Source organism: Cnephaeus nilssonii (assembly GCF_951640355.1).
Source record: "Cnephaeus nilssonii genome assembly, chromosome: 13".
NCBI lineage: Eukaryota > Metazoa > Chordata > Mammalia > Chiroptera > Vespertilionidae > Cnephaeus > Cnephaeus nilssonii.
Genome location: NC_137084.1, coordinates 36,717,533 through 36,734,684, shown reverse-complemented (window position 1 = coordinate 36,734,684; position 17,152 = coordinate 36,717,533). Strand labels below are relative to the sequence as shown.

General features: G+C 38.9%; 1 protein-coding gene across 3 annotated transcripts in view; it reads right to left on the bottom strand.

Annotated features, from left to right (window-relative positions):
* Nucleotides 1-17,152, bottom strand: part of SBF2 (SET binding factor 2) — a 369,973-nt gene that overhangs the window by 164,564 nt on the left and 188,257 nt on the right. For all 3 annotated transcript variants that reach the window (XM_079788328.1, XM_079788326.1, XM_079788327.1), the window contains exons 7-8: nt 1,686-1,818; nt 531-639 (exon numbers count right to left, since the gene is read on the bottom strand). In XM_079788328.1, the coding sequence (XP_079644454.1) occupies nt 531-639; nt 1,686-1,818 (242 nt within the window). The remainder of the gene's footprint in view (nt 1-530; nt 640-1,685; nt 1,819-17,152) is intronic.

The following is a 17,152-nucleotide window of genomic DNA, read 5'->3' as shown; positions in this document are numbered from 1 at the left end:
TACTTTATCTTCCTTTCACATAGAAAGGATGAAGAATACAGGAAAATAAACTTAATATGCCAAAGAAGAGGGCATTAAAGAATTCATTTTGTAAATTTCTCATATTTGCTATAGAAAAATTAATATGTTTAGGTTTTTCAATGATGCTTTTCTTCCAGCCAATCTTTTCTGTAGGGAATGCAATAGAGCTGAAAATAGGAATAAGTTGAAATGTTATAAAACTCAAAGTAGCCGAGGCCGGTTTGGCTCGGTGGATGGAGTGTCGGCCTGCGGACGCAGGGGTCCCGGGTTCGATTCCGGTCAGGGGCATGTACCTTGGTTGCGGGCACATCCCCGGTGGGGGTTGTGCAGGAGGCAGCTGATCGATGTTTCTCTCTCATCGATGTTTCTAACTCTCTATCCCTCTCTCTTCCTCTCTGTAAAAAATCAATAAAATATATAAAAAACAAAAATCAAAACAAAAAAAAAACTCAGAGTAATAAGATAAACCTCTAGCCTCAATAACTGGCAATTTAAAGTTAAATACTTACAAGTTCATGGACATCAGTTTTAAAGATGGAATGTACTCCAATAATGAATGGTGTTGGCGAACTTAGAACTTCTAGTAGCTGAGCCGGGAGGATGGGAATATAAGGATAACTGGAAATAATGAAAATATGTGTGAAATATATTTGTTTTTCCATAATATAAACATTTTCTTTCATCTTTATGCTATGAATTTTCAAGATTACCTATGTTTTAAAATTATCAACAATATTTTCATGGTTATTAATACTTTATTTTCAAAAGGACAGACTTAAAAAAATCTTCATGTGAAAGATACAATCAGCTATAATAAGATCTAAGTAAGTGGAATCCAGGGCAGCGTCCTTATCCCTTACGCCTCCTAGACAAGCAGTCTCTTTGGGTGTTTAATCTGGCTTCAAAGCATTTATAACATCAGAGAGTAACACTGACTCCCTGATGGGCCCTCCCCATCAACACTGGTGATTTGTCTACATAAAACAATCATTCAAATTCCATTTTTGTATACTTGACTTTGCATTCAATAAGAGTGGTAAAGTACAAAAAGTAAGGTCTAGACTTATCTAAGGGTTAAGAAAAGCACATAGGTAAATTAAAAAAAAAAGTTTTAAAATAAAATCTGTAGTCTACTTTTTTTCTAGTTTGTATGAACTTACAAAGCTGCATGTATCCAATCCAGATATGGTAATTACTAATGCACAATCACATTTATATTTCTACCTACTTTTGTTCTCTTCCCCACTGTATTATTTGAAGCAAATCCAGATATCTTATCATTTATATACAAATACTTTAGTAGGGATCTAAAAAAGACAAGGGTTCTTTTTTTAATAGAACAATAATACCAATATACCCCTAAAATTAATGATTCTTCAATATTAAAAAAATCACAGCATTAACTTAATTTTATTACCAACCATATTCAAAGAGAAGTAAATGCTACTGATAATAGTATTCAAATTAATTTTTCACTAAATTAATCAACACTCAATAATAGACAGCTTACAAAAGTTCCAAATTCTAGGCTAGATTTCAATCAGAATCATGACTTTGTAAAATACAACCTTATAGTTCAAACTATTGTGCCATGATGTTTTGACTAATCATTAATAATTAATGCATAATTTGAGAATAATAAAAAAACAAGTAAAAAAGATCACCTATATTTAAGAGGAAACATTAAAGATTCCAGGGCTCTGCACGCATCACTGAGTCTCTGGAAACTTGCGGAATGGAAGAGAACCTTATTTTCCGTGAGGACTGCACAAAAGAGGCTGAGGACATTTTGAATTCCTGAAAAACACAAGAGTAAATGTTTACCAAATGCACTTAATTTTATATGTGTTGCCAACAAACACAGACTTAGAATGACATGGAATGAAAAAGCCAATATTTTTGAAATCTCTGAAGAAAAATATTTGGTTAAACTATAAATTCCACACAACTTATGGGATTTGTTTTCCCAAACTTTGTCTTTACTCTTCAAATCAGTTTAACACTAATTGAACATATTTTGGAAACATACTATTACCTTCTTTTCAACTAAATCTCCAAGGTCTGTACTTAAATTCCTATTTTAGACACTGCCATTGCTCTAATAATTTTTTCCCTCTTTAGAGAGCATTTGTCTAATGTTAATATAACCACACCAGCTTTGCTGTTGAAATTTTCCTGGCATATCTTTTTCCATATTTTATTTTAATCTTTTACTTCTTTTTTATTTTTATTTTAATATTCTACTTCTTGTAAATAGCATGTAGTTGAAATTTTTTAAAAGTCCAGTCTGACAATATATATAGTACCTTACTTTATATATTTATTTGTTGTACCTCTTCCCCCCCCTCCCCTTCCTTTATAATTTCTATTTATCCTGGATCTTCTTTTATCCCTTTACCTGTGTGGAATTCATAAGCTGGTTCCTTTATTATATTTTTAGTGGCAACTCTAGAAAATACAGCATGCATACTTATCAAGTTCAAGTTAAGTAGGTATATCATTTCTTAATTTCTCTGTTTTTATGAATCATCTTTTTTTATTTCTGTTCAACCTTAATTACATGGACCCACTAAATCAAGAGACCCCATTAGTTTTCTCAAGGTAAAATACTTTCTGTATTTCCCTTAACCACATGCAGATTTCTTCTTGTCCATTATTTTTTGCTATACTCTTTTCTTTTTAAATCCTCACCCAAGAATATTTTTCCATTGAGTTTCAGAGAGAGTGGAAGAGAGAGGAAGACAGAGAGAAATATCGATGTGAGAGAAACACATTGATTGGTTGCCTCCTGCACGTGTCCCAACCTGGGACTGGCCGGGGAGGGGCCTGCAACTGAGGTACATGCCCTTGACTGGAATCAAATCCAGGACCCTTCAGTCCTTGGGTCAATGCTCTATCCACTGAGCCAAACCGGCTAGGCCTGCCATATTCTTTTCTCATTTCCAACTTATCCCATATGATATATCTGAACTTATGAGTTCAACTTTTTAATCTTCTCTCATGTGGACTAATGTTAAGAGTTTCATAACTGGTTTCCCTAATCCAGTCCTTATTAATTTCAAATCTATCCTCCAGACAGTTTCTAGCATCATGGACATCTATATATATAAAGAGCCAGGGTCCATAATGTCCAAAATGACCAAAAGGATGACCGAACACCACAAGTCAGTCCTGTAGTCAGTGCTGGGTCGCCGAGAAGACCCAGCACTGACTGCCCTTGCTGCAGGTGTGGCAACCCAGCACTGACTGCCGAGGGGGCTGCGGATCAGGCCCAGAGAGAGAGGCAGGGTCTGATCTGCAGCCTCCATGGCAGCTGTTGATCAGCCCTTGCCTCTCTTTCTCTCCAGGCCTCACCAGCAGCTGCAGGGACTGCTGATCAGCCCCGCCTCTCTGATCAGGCCCGGAGATGCTGACTGGCATAGCAACTGAACAATCAGAACCAAATCTGGGTGAACTGCAAGGAGCCAATGGCTGCCTAAAAGGAGGAGCTTTTGACGCTGACTGGCATAGAAACCGAACAATCAGAACCTAATCTGGGTGAACTGTGAAGGCAGAACCTCAGGTGGGGGTATAAGAAAGCGGTTCAATTTTTTAATGACTGGCTTGGCAGTATAGTGCATATGGCTGGCTATCAGTCCAGATATAGAAATTATGTATTTTTGTTTGTCAAGAGCATTTCCTCCTGCTGAAAAAGGCTCCCCCACCGCCATTTAAGCAATCCTATCCTATATAATTTATCTATACTAATAAAAGGGTAATATGCTAATTAGACTGGGTTGACTGCCATCTTCCAGATGTCCAACTTCCTTCCAGACAAAGCATGGTGGTGGAGGCTGAGGCAGAGGTAGTTAGGAGCGATCAGGCCAGCATGGGAGGGCAGTTGGGGGCAAGATCAGGCTGGCAGGGGAGGGCAGTTAGGGGCAATCAGGCAGGCAGGCAGGTGAGCGGTTAGGAGCTAGCTGTCCCAGATTGCGAGAAGGATGTCTGACTGCTGGTTTAGGCCCGATCCCACATGCATAAACCGGCAGTCAGACAGCCCCCAAGGGGTCCCTGATTGGAGAGGGTGCAGGCTGGGATGAGGGAACCACCGCCCCACCCATGCACGAATTACTAGTGGCCCCAGGCCACTAGTAAAATATAAATCAGATTAAATTGCTTTCATCCCTCAAACCCTTCAATGTTTTCCAATGCTTTGGGGTAATGATTTTCAAAAGCATTCTGTTCCACAGAAGCAATTTAGTAAGAGAAACTCTGCTCCAACATTTTTTATATATTAATCTCTCTGAGACTCAGTTGGTAAAATGCAGATAATATTAAAACCTATCCTATAAAATTGCTATAAAAAAGTAATGGGATAATGCCTGGTTCTCTCAGCACAGTACCATGGTGAATCATCAAGGCATATTAGATGACAATATGGCTATTATAATTATTGTATTTGTTAACTTTAATTTCCTTTGAAGTTAGGGTTCTGATGCTAAAAATGTTTGAAAACACCTAACCCACAAGATGAAGTCTGAGCTCTATGTCAAAATGCCTTCATGAGCCTACATCCCCATCTTTCCAATTCTGTCGCCAACTCCCACACCAGTGTGATCAATATTGAACTGATCCAGCTCTCAGGACACTTCCTTCAGTTTGATATATCTGCTACTTTCACCCATTTTCTTTCTGCCTGATGTCCCCTTCATTAAAATGTGAGCTCCTCAAAAACAGCTCTGGACCTTATTCACTGATATACCCCTCCTGCCAAGCACAACACTTGCTACAGAACAGGCCCTCAAGAAGGTTTTGCTGAACTCACCACCTAAGTAGTGACATGAGTCACTATCAAAAGGTATTAAAACTTTCATTAAAAGATGTCAGAGAATCCTATATAATAAAGAGCTAATATGCAAATGGTCATCACGCCCTCATGACATCACGCCATAATGGCTCGGACACTCAACACTGGGCACAAATGAGCTCGCGAGAGAGGAATGGGGACCAGCCAGGCTGTGGCCAAGGAGAGAGACAAGCCACCCGCCCCTCGGTCATGGGTGCCAGAAGCTGGGGCTGGGGCCCGGGAGAGGGACAAGCCGCCTGCCCTGTGGTCCCGGGCACCAGCGCCTGTGCCTGCGGCCTGGGAGAGGGACAAGCTGCCAGCCCTGCGGTCTGAGGTGCCTGCGGCTGCGGCCCAGGCAAAGCCGCCTGCCCACGGTCCCCTGAGGCTGGGGCTGGCCTGGGCAAAGCCAGCCCAGGTCCTGAGTGCCTGCGGCTGGCCAGAGGGAAGGAAGCCTGGGTCCCGGGTGCAGGGCGAGACAGAGGCGGTTGGGGCGATCAGGCCAGCAGGGGAGCAGTTAGGGGCGATCAGGCCGGTAGGGGAGCAGTTAGGGGTAATCAGGCAGGCAGGCAGAGGTGGTTAGGGGCAATCAGGCAGGCAAGCAGAGTGGTTAGGGGCGATCAGGCAGGCAGGCAGGCAAGTGGTTAGGAGCCAGCGGTCCTGGATTGCAAGAGGCAGTCAGACATCCCCCAAGGGGTCCCAGATTAGAGAGGGTGCAGGCCGGGCTGAGGGACCCACCCTCTGTGCACACATTTCATGCACTGGGCCTCTAGTATCTTTATAAATTTATATAAGGAAAGGGTAAAATACACAAATCCTAAATGAAAGGATTGATAAATTATTTTAAATAAGACATTTCTGTCAAAAATGACATTTAAAAAATGGAAACAAGTTTCAAACAGAAAGAAATTGCCTAGAAAGTATATAAATGTAAAAGGATAAGTGCCCAAAATCTCCACTAAAATCAACAGGGAAAAAAATCAACCTAAGAGAATATACAGTAGTTGAACAACATTGGTTTGAACTATGTGGGTCCACTTACACTCAGGTTTTTTTCAATAAGTATTGTAAATATATTTTCTCTTCCTTATGACTTTCTTAACATTTTCTTTCCTCTAGCTTACTTTATTATAAGACTACAGTATATAATACATGTACCATACAAAATATGTGTTAATCAATTGTTCATGTTATCAGTAATGCTTCTGGTCAACAGTAGACTATTTAGTAGTTAAGTTTGGGGGAGTCAAAGGTTATACATGCATTTTCGACTGCTCAGGGGGTTGGTGGCCCTAACTCTTGTGCTGTTCAAAGGGTGAAATGTAATATGAACTTACAATTTACAGAAGAGGAAACTAAACTGGCCGATAAACATATGAAAAGAAGCTCCAACACCTCTAGTAATTAGAAAAATTCAACCCAATAAATTCATGAGTTACGACTTTAAACCTGTAACAAAAGCTGAAATTGAATATTGATAATTCTAAGTTTCTTTGAGGATGGGTAAGGAAAAGGAACTACATACATATTGCTGTGAAGAATATAATTAAAGTTAAGATGCACATTCCCTATGACTTAGTCATTATAGTAATTCTTGTTAATTCCATTATTTACTGAAAGTCTTTTACATGTACTTAAGAATAAAATGATACACTGTAACACTACTTGAAATAATAAAAGTGGACACACTGTAAATGTGAAAATGAATAAATAGTGCCAAAATCATGCTATGAAACTATACTTCTCTGAATGAAGATGGCAAATGTTGACTGAAACAAAAAATTAAAACCAGCAATTTATTATTCAAAATTTATAAAACTCAATGATTACTAAAGAAATGTAAATACAACTTGCAAGCGATACAAAATTTTTGGGTAAGTTTGTAGCATTTATATTTGTGAATATAACATTTTAAAACATCACTAAGACTTTTAGGATACCTGTATAGCAGTGAGAATGAGAGAGCTAGCGCCATATATATCAACACGAAGAACACTCCTTAAGTATAATATTGAGTGAGAAAAGTAAGGTATAAAAATGACTATACAGAATAACATTTATGTATTGTTTAAAACCATATGAAACACTACCACATATTATTGTTTCGGTATATATAAACTAGAAACATGCAGTCAACATATGAGGTTATGTCTGGGACTAATCAACACCAAATTCAGGATGTGCTTATCGTTGGGAAGAGTAGGTGTGGGGAAGCATGAGACTTGGTTGGAACGTTTGTAAGGAGAACATACTGAGAAAAGGGAAGTGTGCAGAAGGTCACCTGCCCTGTTTATTGGAATTCTGATTTAGGGGAGTGCCAAAGGCAGTGCCCCTAATTATTCCTTGACCTTTCCAAACAAGCCTATGCATGAGCAGACCCCCGGGTATTTACTGGAATCCTTGTGCTTAATCTTTTGGGTATCCTTGCTTAAAAGACACTACAAACACATGTGTCCTCCCCCAAGATTACTTACCCTACTGATTGTATCTAAAGATAAAAACTGCAATAAAAAGCCTAACAAGGCAGGCAATTGGGGCTGCATGGTTCCTTTGGCCAGGCTGTCCCTTAGCCCTCTCTTTAACAGCAAATATTGTGTCAGAGTAATCCATTCATCTATCACTCAGGGCCTGCTGATCAGCCCCAGCAAGTAGGCATATGCAGAAAGTTTCAACTATATTTATGATGTTATATTTATTAAACTAAATCATGGATACATGGATTTTAAAAAATACTTCTTTGGAAATAATTTAAAACTTATAGAAAAGGAGCAAGAATAAGAATAATGCACAGAGCACCCATCTGGCTTTTACCAAGATTCACCTATTATCAAAATGTTGTTCCATTTGCTTTATCACTTGTATTTATGTGTTGGTCTGCTCTTTGACTTACACATGCCCTCCATGCATACATTTTTCTGAGCCATGTAAGTGTATACATCAAAACATTTAGCCCTAAATACTTCTGTGTGTTTTTGTTAAAAATAGAGATACTATCTTACATAACCACACTATGGTTATCACATCTAGCAAAATTAACAGTTTTATAATATATTAAGTCTAATCTCACATTTGTATAGTCAAGATTAGAATGGAGCTGAAAAACTCCTATTGCTTAGTAATGCTGAAGCCACTGTAACGGCTAGTACAATGCGTTACTCATGTGTTTGTTGTGATGCTGGTATGAACAAACCTACTGGATTGACAGCCATATAAAAGCATGGCGCACACAATTATGTACACTACACAAATGAAGATGCTGTGAAGATTGTGGAAATGACTGCAAAGGGTTTAGAATAGTGAAAAAGCTCAGTTGATAAAGCAGTGGCAGATTTTGACAGGACTGACTTCAATTTTGAAAGAAATTCTACTGTGGGTAAAATGCTATCAATCAGAATTGCATGCTATAGAGAAATTTTTTGTGAAAGAAGCAATCAATGTGGCAAACTTCACTGTTGTATTATTTTAAGAAATCACCATACCCACCTCAACCTTCAGCAATCACCACACTGATCAGTCAGCAAGCAGCCTTCAACAAGACCCTTCATCAGCAAAAGGATTATGACTAACTGAAGGCTCAGAGGATGGGTAGCATTTTTTGGCAGTAAAGTGAAGAATAAAGACATGCATTTGTAAGCGACTCTATCCTACCTGTATCATTAAAAAAATTTACAATATCAAGGGGGGAAATAGTACACTAAACTTATTAAGATAGGAGTTATGTCTCATATAGTAGAAATAAGTTAGGAACAATATTCTAGTGCTTAAAGGGTAAGGTTTTCATTATCCAAAAAGGTTATATAGTGTAATACAAAATAATTTACCCATACCTAATTTACTCATACCATAACCCATACCTTAAATATTTTAAGAAATTACATTGTTTTTATTCTTAACTAGCAATGCTTGTTGCTGTGTTCATATCTCCATAGTTATTCATAAATCCAATTCTTTCATCTACAAGTAGAAATGTTTTCTATGTAACCTTGAATTGTTACTTAGTCTTCACTAGCCAGAATCCATCCAAAGCTGCACAATAACAGCAGAGAAGACAATATGAAAAACAAACATTCCAGTGATAATTACTACTGATTTCAGTACAATGGTACAAACACATCCTGCTGATTACTCAAATAGTAAAACATTATGAAAAATTACTTCCTGATTTTAACTTTTCTTTAGGGTTAAAGTTCTAAAATTCATAACATAAACATTAACAAATGCATTTGTTTCCCATTTTAAAGAAACAACACCAAGAACTTTTCTCCAGAATCCTCCCTTTTCTGAATAATAATACAACATTATGTCTCAGCTTTCAAATGGGAAAACTGAGGAAATAAAGGCCACTGTATCAAGACAGGATATATTTTAGAAGCCTTAAACAATTTATTATAGTTCTTTCTGATCAAGCCATAATGGAGAGAATATAATAATGGTCATGGCTTGACACAAGGTACGAAAAGGGAGATTTATCAGTCATTCGATCAATATTTGTTGAGTACCTACTATGTTCCATGCACCAGATGACAGCAATGAAGAAAAACAAGATCCCTACCTTCACAGATTCAAGCTTTATATATTTTATAGAGGCAATTTTAATATTTGTTACAAATTCAGAATATTATTTCCAAATGTTAGAAATGGAAATCTTCTAAGTAAAAAATAGTTAAGAAATGTAATTGAATTGGGCAATTGTACATGGGTATATTTGGTTTTCTAGGTCTAGGATAATCACATCAGATTATTCCAACACTAAATGGCCTAGATTCCTAGTCTGTGCCTGTTCTGATCGGTCAGATTAAAATCTACTTTAACATCTAAATTTAAGAACCAGGAAGCAAAAGAGGAGTAGAATAGCAAGGAGTAGAATGGCAAACAAAGGGGAAGGACAATATAGAGTAAGTAACTAGAGAATTAAAGCAAGGAGCAGAAACAACACTTTTAATTAAAACTTGCTTCTCCCATTCCCTCCTGTGTTCTACTGTTAAACCTTTATGGAACTGTTGAGATACATAGAAACTGCTAAAGTCTAGAGAGGGATATAAATAAATTTGAGGCAGGTTCCTACGAGCTCACAGTTCAGTGAAGATGGCAGATTGGTAAATAAATAGTTAAAACACAAAGGATAGAGACATGAACAAAGTGCCACAGGGCACAGAAAGGGGGCGGTTTGTCCTGTCATCCTACCTAATAATAGACAAACATGCAAATTGACCATACCTCCGCTACACCCAAGCCACGCCCACCAGCCAATCAGGGCGAGTATGCAAATAAACTAAACCAAGATGGCTACAGCCACCGAGAGCAAGGTTTCCCAGGCAACAGAGGGAAACAAGCTTTCCGCCTGCCCTTGACAGGCCTAAGCCTCCACTCAAGCTACAAAGTTTCAATTATAGAAGGTAAACAAATTCAAACAGAATGGCGGCAGCCATGGAGCTGGAGAGACCAGGCCAGGGTTGCCCGTGGTAACGGAGAAAGCAAAACTTTCCGCACACCCTGGCCGGGCTCAGGTCTCTGCTTAAGGCTACAAAGTTTCAATTATAGAAGGTGAATTAACTCAAACAGAAATGGCTGCCGGTGGAACATGCAGGAGGCTTGGCTCCGCTCCAGGCTACAAAGTTTCAATTGTGGAAGGTAAATAAATTCCAGATACCAATGCCTCCGCTTGCGTCACCAGGGGGCGTGGCTGGCCTGCAAACCACCACAGGCCCCTTGCTCAGGCTGTCCCATGCCCCAAGGGAACCCCCACCCTTATCTGGGAAACCCTTCAGGGCAAACCAGCTGGCCCCCACTCCTGCACAAGGCCTCTATCCTATCTAATAAAAGAGTAATATGCAGATTGACCACCACTCCAACACACAATATGTCTGCCCCATGTGGTCAAAGATCCTGCCCCCATGTGGACACAAGATGGCCAGCAGGGGAGGGCAGTTGGGAGGCACCCGGCCTGCAAGGAAGGGAAGTTGGAGGCGATCAACCCTGCAGGGGAGGGCAGTTAGGGGTGACCGGGCCGGCAGAGGAGGGAAGTTGGGGGCAAACAGGCTGGCAGGGGAGCAATTAGGCATCAATCAGGCTGGCAGCGGAGTGGTTAGGGGGTGATCAGGCTGGCAGGCAGAAGCGGTTAGGGGCAATCAGGAAGGCAGGCAGGTGAGCAGTTGGGAGCCAGCAGTCCTGGATTGTGAGAGGGATAACCAACTGCCCATTTAGGCCCGATCCCACTGGGATCAGGCCTAAACAGGCAGTCGGACATCCCTCGAGGGGTCCCAGATTGGAGAGGGTACAGGCTGGGCTGAGGAACAACCCCCCCCCTCTGTGCATGAATTTCGTGCACCAGGCCTCTAGTAATTTATAAGTTGCATATTCTTAAATGTTGCAGTGGCCATATTTTATAAGAAGAATAATCTCTAAAGTGCTGAAAGAGCCAAATACAATTTTAGACAAGAGAACTTTGTGACAATGAAGGATAACCCTTAATGGATATGTTGTCTCAGAGCATTTGCATTTATTGTGAAATCTTCTAGAGGCCCAATGCACGAAATTCATGCAAGAGTAGGCCTTTCTTCCCCCGGCTGCCGGCACCAGCTTCCCTCTGGCATCCAGGACCCAGGCTTCCCTTGCAGTCCCGGCTTTGTCTGGAAGGTCATCTGGAAGGACATCCGGTCTAATTAGCATATTATGCTTTTATTATTATAGACTAGAGGCCCGATATACAAAATTCATGCAAGAGTAGGCCTTCCTTCCCCTGGCTGCTGGCACCAGCTTCCTTCTGGCATCTGGGACCCGGGCTTTCTTCCGGCTGCTGGCAGGCACCCAGGACTTGGGCTTCCCTTTGGCCCCGGCTTCGTCTGGAAGGTCATCTGGTCTAATTAGCATATTGTGCTTTTATTATTATAGATAATTCGATACAAAGATAGAGATAGCTATTTAATAGCAGCACTTAAGCACCAGGGTAAATGAAAACAGGTTTGAACCAGAATTCTTTGGAATTGTTCTCAAATTATATAATGCAGTAACTACATACTTTATGTGCAACTCTAAAAAGTGTAGCACACTCATCAACAAAGTGCTTAAATGGTCAATCATTGTCTGCCTTTGGTATTTTTAAATAGTTGCCTTTAAAAAACTAGCATAAATATTTAATCTTTAATTTTGAAAAAAGCGATTTACTTCCTGATGACATTCTGACGACTTCCTACAACCCTATGCTCAAGTGTCATCAAACATCAAACAACTATTTTATGAAGGCCTTTCATGGTTCTACACATTGCTTACTTCTTCCTTATGACTGGAATGCCCTTCTCCCCCTTGCTAGCTAGCTAAACATTAGCTCTTGGTATCTCTATTACTGCACTAATTATAATGCACTATAATTTTTAAAACATATCTTGTTTCTCCACTAGGCTAAATGTATATCTGGGATAAGGGCTATGATTAAAAAATATATATAGTTGGTAGTATTACAGATGTCTCCCCTTTCCCCCCCTTCTCTATCCTCCTCCTCCCAGCTCCTACCCACCTAGGTCTTCACCACCCTATTACCCGTGTCCATAAACTATGCATATAAGCATAGTTTCTGAGCGCTTTGGTTTACCTCTTCTCGTCCCCCCAATTCCCACATCAAGGTATGTCAGTCTGCTCCATGCCTCCATGCTTTGGTTCTCATTTTGTTGGTCTATTCATTTTATTCATTAGATTCCACAAGTAAGTGAGATCCTGTGATATTTGTCTTTCTCAGATTAGCTTATATCACTTAGCATAGTAGTATCCATGTCCATCTATGCTGTCCCAAAGGGTAAGACATTCCTCTTTTCTACAGATGCATAGTATTCCATTGTGTACATGTCCCACAGTTTTTTAAAAATATATGTTTTTATTGATTTCAGAGAGGAAGGGAGAGGGAGAGAGAGAGAGAGACATCAATGATGAGAGAGAATCACTGATTAGCTGCCTCCTGCACGCCCCACACTGGGGATCTAGCCCTCAACCTGGGCATTGCCCCGACCAGGAATCAAACTGTGACCTCTGGTTCATAGGTTGATGCTCAACCACTGAGCCATGCCGATCAGGCCCCTAAGCTTTTTCATCCATTCATCTATTGATGGTCACTTGGGCTGTTTCCAAATCTTAGCTATTGTAAATAACGCTTCTATGAAAATAAGGGAGTGCATATATTCTTTCTGATGGGTGTTTTGGGGGTTTTAGGATATATTCCTAGAAGTGGGATCACTGGGTCAAGTGAAAGTTACATTTTTAATTTTTTTAGGAAATTCCATACTGTTTTCCATAGTGACTACACCAATCTGTGCTCCCATCAGCAGTGAACTAATATTACCTTTTCTCTACATCCTCACCAGCACTTCTTTGTTGATTTTTTTTGTAATAGTCATTCTGACAGATGTGAGGTGATATCTCATTATTGTATTAGTTTGCACTTCTCTGATGATTAGTGACCTTGAGCATTTTTTCATACATCTCTTGATCATTTGTATGTCCTTTGGAGAAATGTCTATTCAGGTCTTCTAGGGCTATGATTTTTTTATATTTCTATTCCTATTACTAGCACAGGACCTAGTACATGGTAATGACTTTATAAACATTTAATGAAAATGAAATACATTCCTGCAGGTGGGCATTACAGGAACTTTACTCTTTGTGACATTTATTGCAACAAATTAAGTTAGAACTATCTTCCCTAGAGATCATTAGGCCTCTACAGTTGAGTACACATTGTAAGCCATTTCTTCAAAAAAGTGCTCCAGAATAGGCTTGTGAGAAGATTTCATTTGTTTCAAATCACCAAGGAAAATAGCTGATATTCAAACTGTTAAAAAATGATTGACCATAGCTATTGTAAAACACCATTCCTTTTTCACTTAGAGGGGATTATGCCATTGATAGTAATGGTCTAAATTATGTATACTCAATTTCTCCAACTAGATATTTTACTCCATATAATGAAAAGGAAAATGTCTATTTCATTTTTCCCATTATAATTGAGAATAACACTAAAACAAGTAATAATGTTATATAAATAAACTGGGAAAACTGGAATAAAAATCAATCTGAACTATAAAGCTACTGGAAAAAACAGGAGGGAAAACTCCTTGGCACTGATCTTGGCAATGATGTTTGCATGTGACACCAAAAGTGCAAGCAGCAAAAACAAAAATAAGCAAATAGGTCTACATCAAACTAAAAAGTTTCTGTACAGCAAAAGAAACAATCAGCAAAATAAAAAGCCTACAGAGTAAAACAAAATAATGTAAATCATCTATCTAATAAGAAATGAATATCCAAATATGTAAGAAACTCATACAATTAATAGCAAATAAAAACAACCCACAAACAATTGGATTAAAAACTGGGCAAAGGCCTTGAATAGACATTTTTCCAAAGAAGACATACAAATGACAATAGGTACACAAAAAGATACTCAACATCACAGTCATCAAATGCAAGTAAAAATCACAATGAGATATTATTTTCTACCTGTTAGAATGTTTATTATAAAAAAGAAAAGAGATAAGTGTTGGCAAGGCTGTGGAGAAAAGAGAACCATTGTTCATTGTTGGTCGGATTATTTCCAGCCATCATGAAAAACGGTATGGAGATTCCTCAAAAATTTAAAAATAGAACTACCATATGATCCAGTCATTTCACATCTGTGCATATATCTAAAGGAAATGAAATCACTACCTCAAAGAGGAATCAATAGCCAAGACATAGAAACAATCTAAGTGGCCATCAGTGAATGAATGTATAAAGAAAATGTGCTATATATAATTCAATGGAATATTATTCGGCCATAAAAACAAATCATGCCTTTTGTGACAACATGGAGAAAACTTGAAAGCATTATGCTAAGTGAAACAAGTCAGACAGACTAAAACAAATATTTCATGTTCTCACTTATATATAGATATGAACTCATACAAATAGAGAGTTGAATGGTTATTGCCTGGTGTTAAAGATTAGGGGAAATGGGAAAATGTTGGTACACATTCCAGGTATAACATGAATAAATTCTGGGAATCTAATGAACAGCATGGTGACTATAATTAACACACACACACACACACACACACACACACACACACACACACACACACACGATAATATGTGAGAGTATGAAAGTTTAACTAACCTCACTGTGGTAATCATTTGGCAATATGTAAGTGCATCAAGTCATAGCATTGTAAACCTTAAACTTACATGTATTATATGTCAATAATATCTATTAATTAAAGCTGGAAAAAGTATAAACATAGATGATACAAGACTAATGTTGTCTGACTAGGAAAACAGAGTGACAATGGCTGAAGGCCCAACATCATTTTAGTCTGTGATTTTTTTTACTTTTATTATTTTTTTTTATTGTCTAAAGTTTTACATATGTTTCCTTTTTCCCCAATTGACCCCCACCCAGCCATCCCCCCACCGCCCTAGTGTCTGTGTCCATTGGTTATGCTAATATGCATGCATACAAGTCCTTTGGTTGCTCTCTAACACCACCCCGCCTTCCCCGTCATTTGTCTCTGGATCTATTCTTATTCATCAAATTTTGTTGATCATTATATCCCACATATGAGTGAGATCGTGTGATATTTATCTTTGTGATTTTTTAAAAAGTCTATTAAATAATATACTGTAAACACTGGGAATAAGTATTCTAAAACTAGTGTGTTTGTAGTTAAAATCAAAATTTTATAAATAGGTATGACAACAGATGTTATGAGAATTTCACAAAATTATTTGGGGCAAGGAGAGACACCTGACTTAAACAGCTATGGATTCGATTAAAAAATCGGAGGGGCTATAAAAGCCAGCTCCTATGAGTACAATCTTATTAACATAATAAAAACTATATCTTTCCACACTTATTGCACAAATCTTCAGGTAAACAAAAATAGTTCACATGAGCTGCAACAAGAAACAAACAAAAAAAGATGGCAAGTAAGAAATGAAAGTAATTAACAAGAAATTATGGGGAATAAATGAGATGCGTGATGGTGGAAGTCCATGTAATGACTTCAGGCAAACCCAGAGAACTCTCAAAATGTAGAAAATAAATTTATTATCATATCAATCCTTAGAGAGAAGAAGCAAGGAAATGTTATCACACAATGAGACCTTTCACAGGAAAACTAGTCAAGGCTACAAAAGAATCTTATAGTCCTATCTGCTTCCTGTCTGTGCTTTGCAAAATTCACCCCCATCACCCACCCCCAACCCAGATAGTGAACTCTGATAATGGTCTAACATTGGCTTTCAACAGCAGTCCAACTAAAATGACTGGTGATAAGAACATGCCTTTAGACACAATTATCAGTACCACATACTCTAGAAACTACAACTCTGCATACAGCACTGTTTCAGAGGCAGCTTTCTTTCTCCTTTCCTGTCTTATCTTTTCCTCAGTCTTTCCCTGAAAAATTAACTTTTGAATATGTAAGCAAAAGATAATTAAGCTCAAAATACTTAAGAGTAAAAGAATGAAATTTGATCTTCAAATGACTAATCATGTGTTTTGGCACACTTCCTCCATTTACAGAATATCTCCTAATGAATGAAAATTGCACTCTCTTCATGGCTAGCACATTCATTCATTTAACCAACAAACACTGATGCCTTCTGTACCCAAAGCACTATGCCAGACATATGGGACACAAATAAGTTCTAATTATTCTTTGATTATTCTCTTATCATAAAGGCAGTTCTTGAAGCTCATAGTCTAGTAAGGAAAAACTCCATATTAATAAATAGGGGAACAATATAGAGAAGAATTTCTATACAATCCCTGGAAATACCTGGGAATCAATATGTCAATCCTGTACTGCCTATCTCTAGACATTTTGTTAATCTAAAAGAATAAAATTTCTAATTTGTTCAAGCATTGCACTTAAAAAATAAGTTATATCTAATCTAATAATAGACAAATATGCAAATTGACCGCACCTTCGCTACGCCCAAGCCACGCCCACCAGCCAAGCCACGCCCACCAACCAATCAGGACGAATATGCAAATTATCCCAACAAAGATGGCGGCTAATTTGCATATTGCGACAGCGTAGAAAGAAGCCAAGAGCTGCAGAAGGGAGCAAAGCTGCAGAGAAGCAAGCAAGCCGGGGGGAGAAGGGAGGAGCGGAGGCGGGGCCGGGGGAGAAGGAAGTTGAGCAGGCGGGGCCGGGGGAGAAGGGGCGGGGCCGGGAGAGAAGGGAGGAGCGGAGGCGGGGCCAGGGGAGAAGGAAGGAGCGGAGGCGGGGCCGGGAGAGAAGGGAGGAGCGGAGGCGGGGCCAGGGGAGAAGGAAGGAG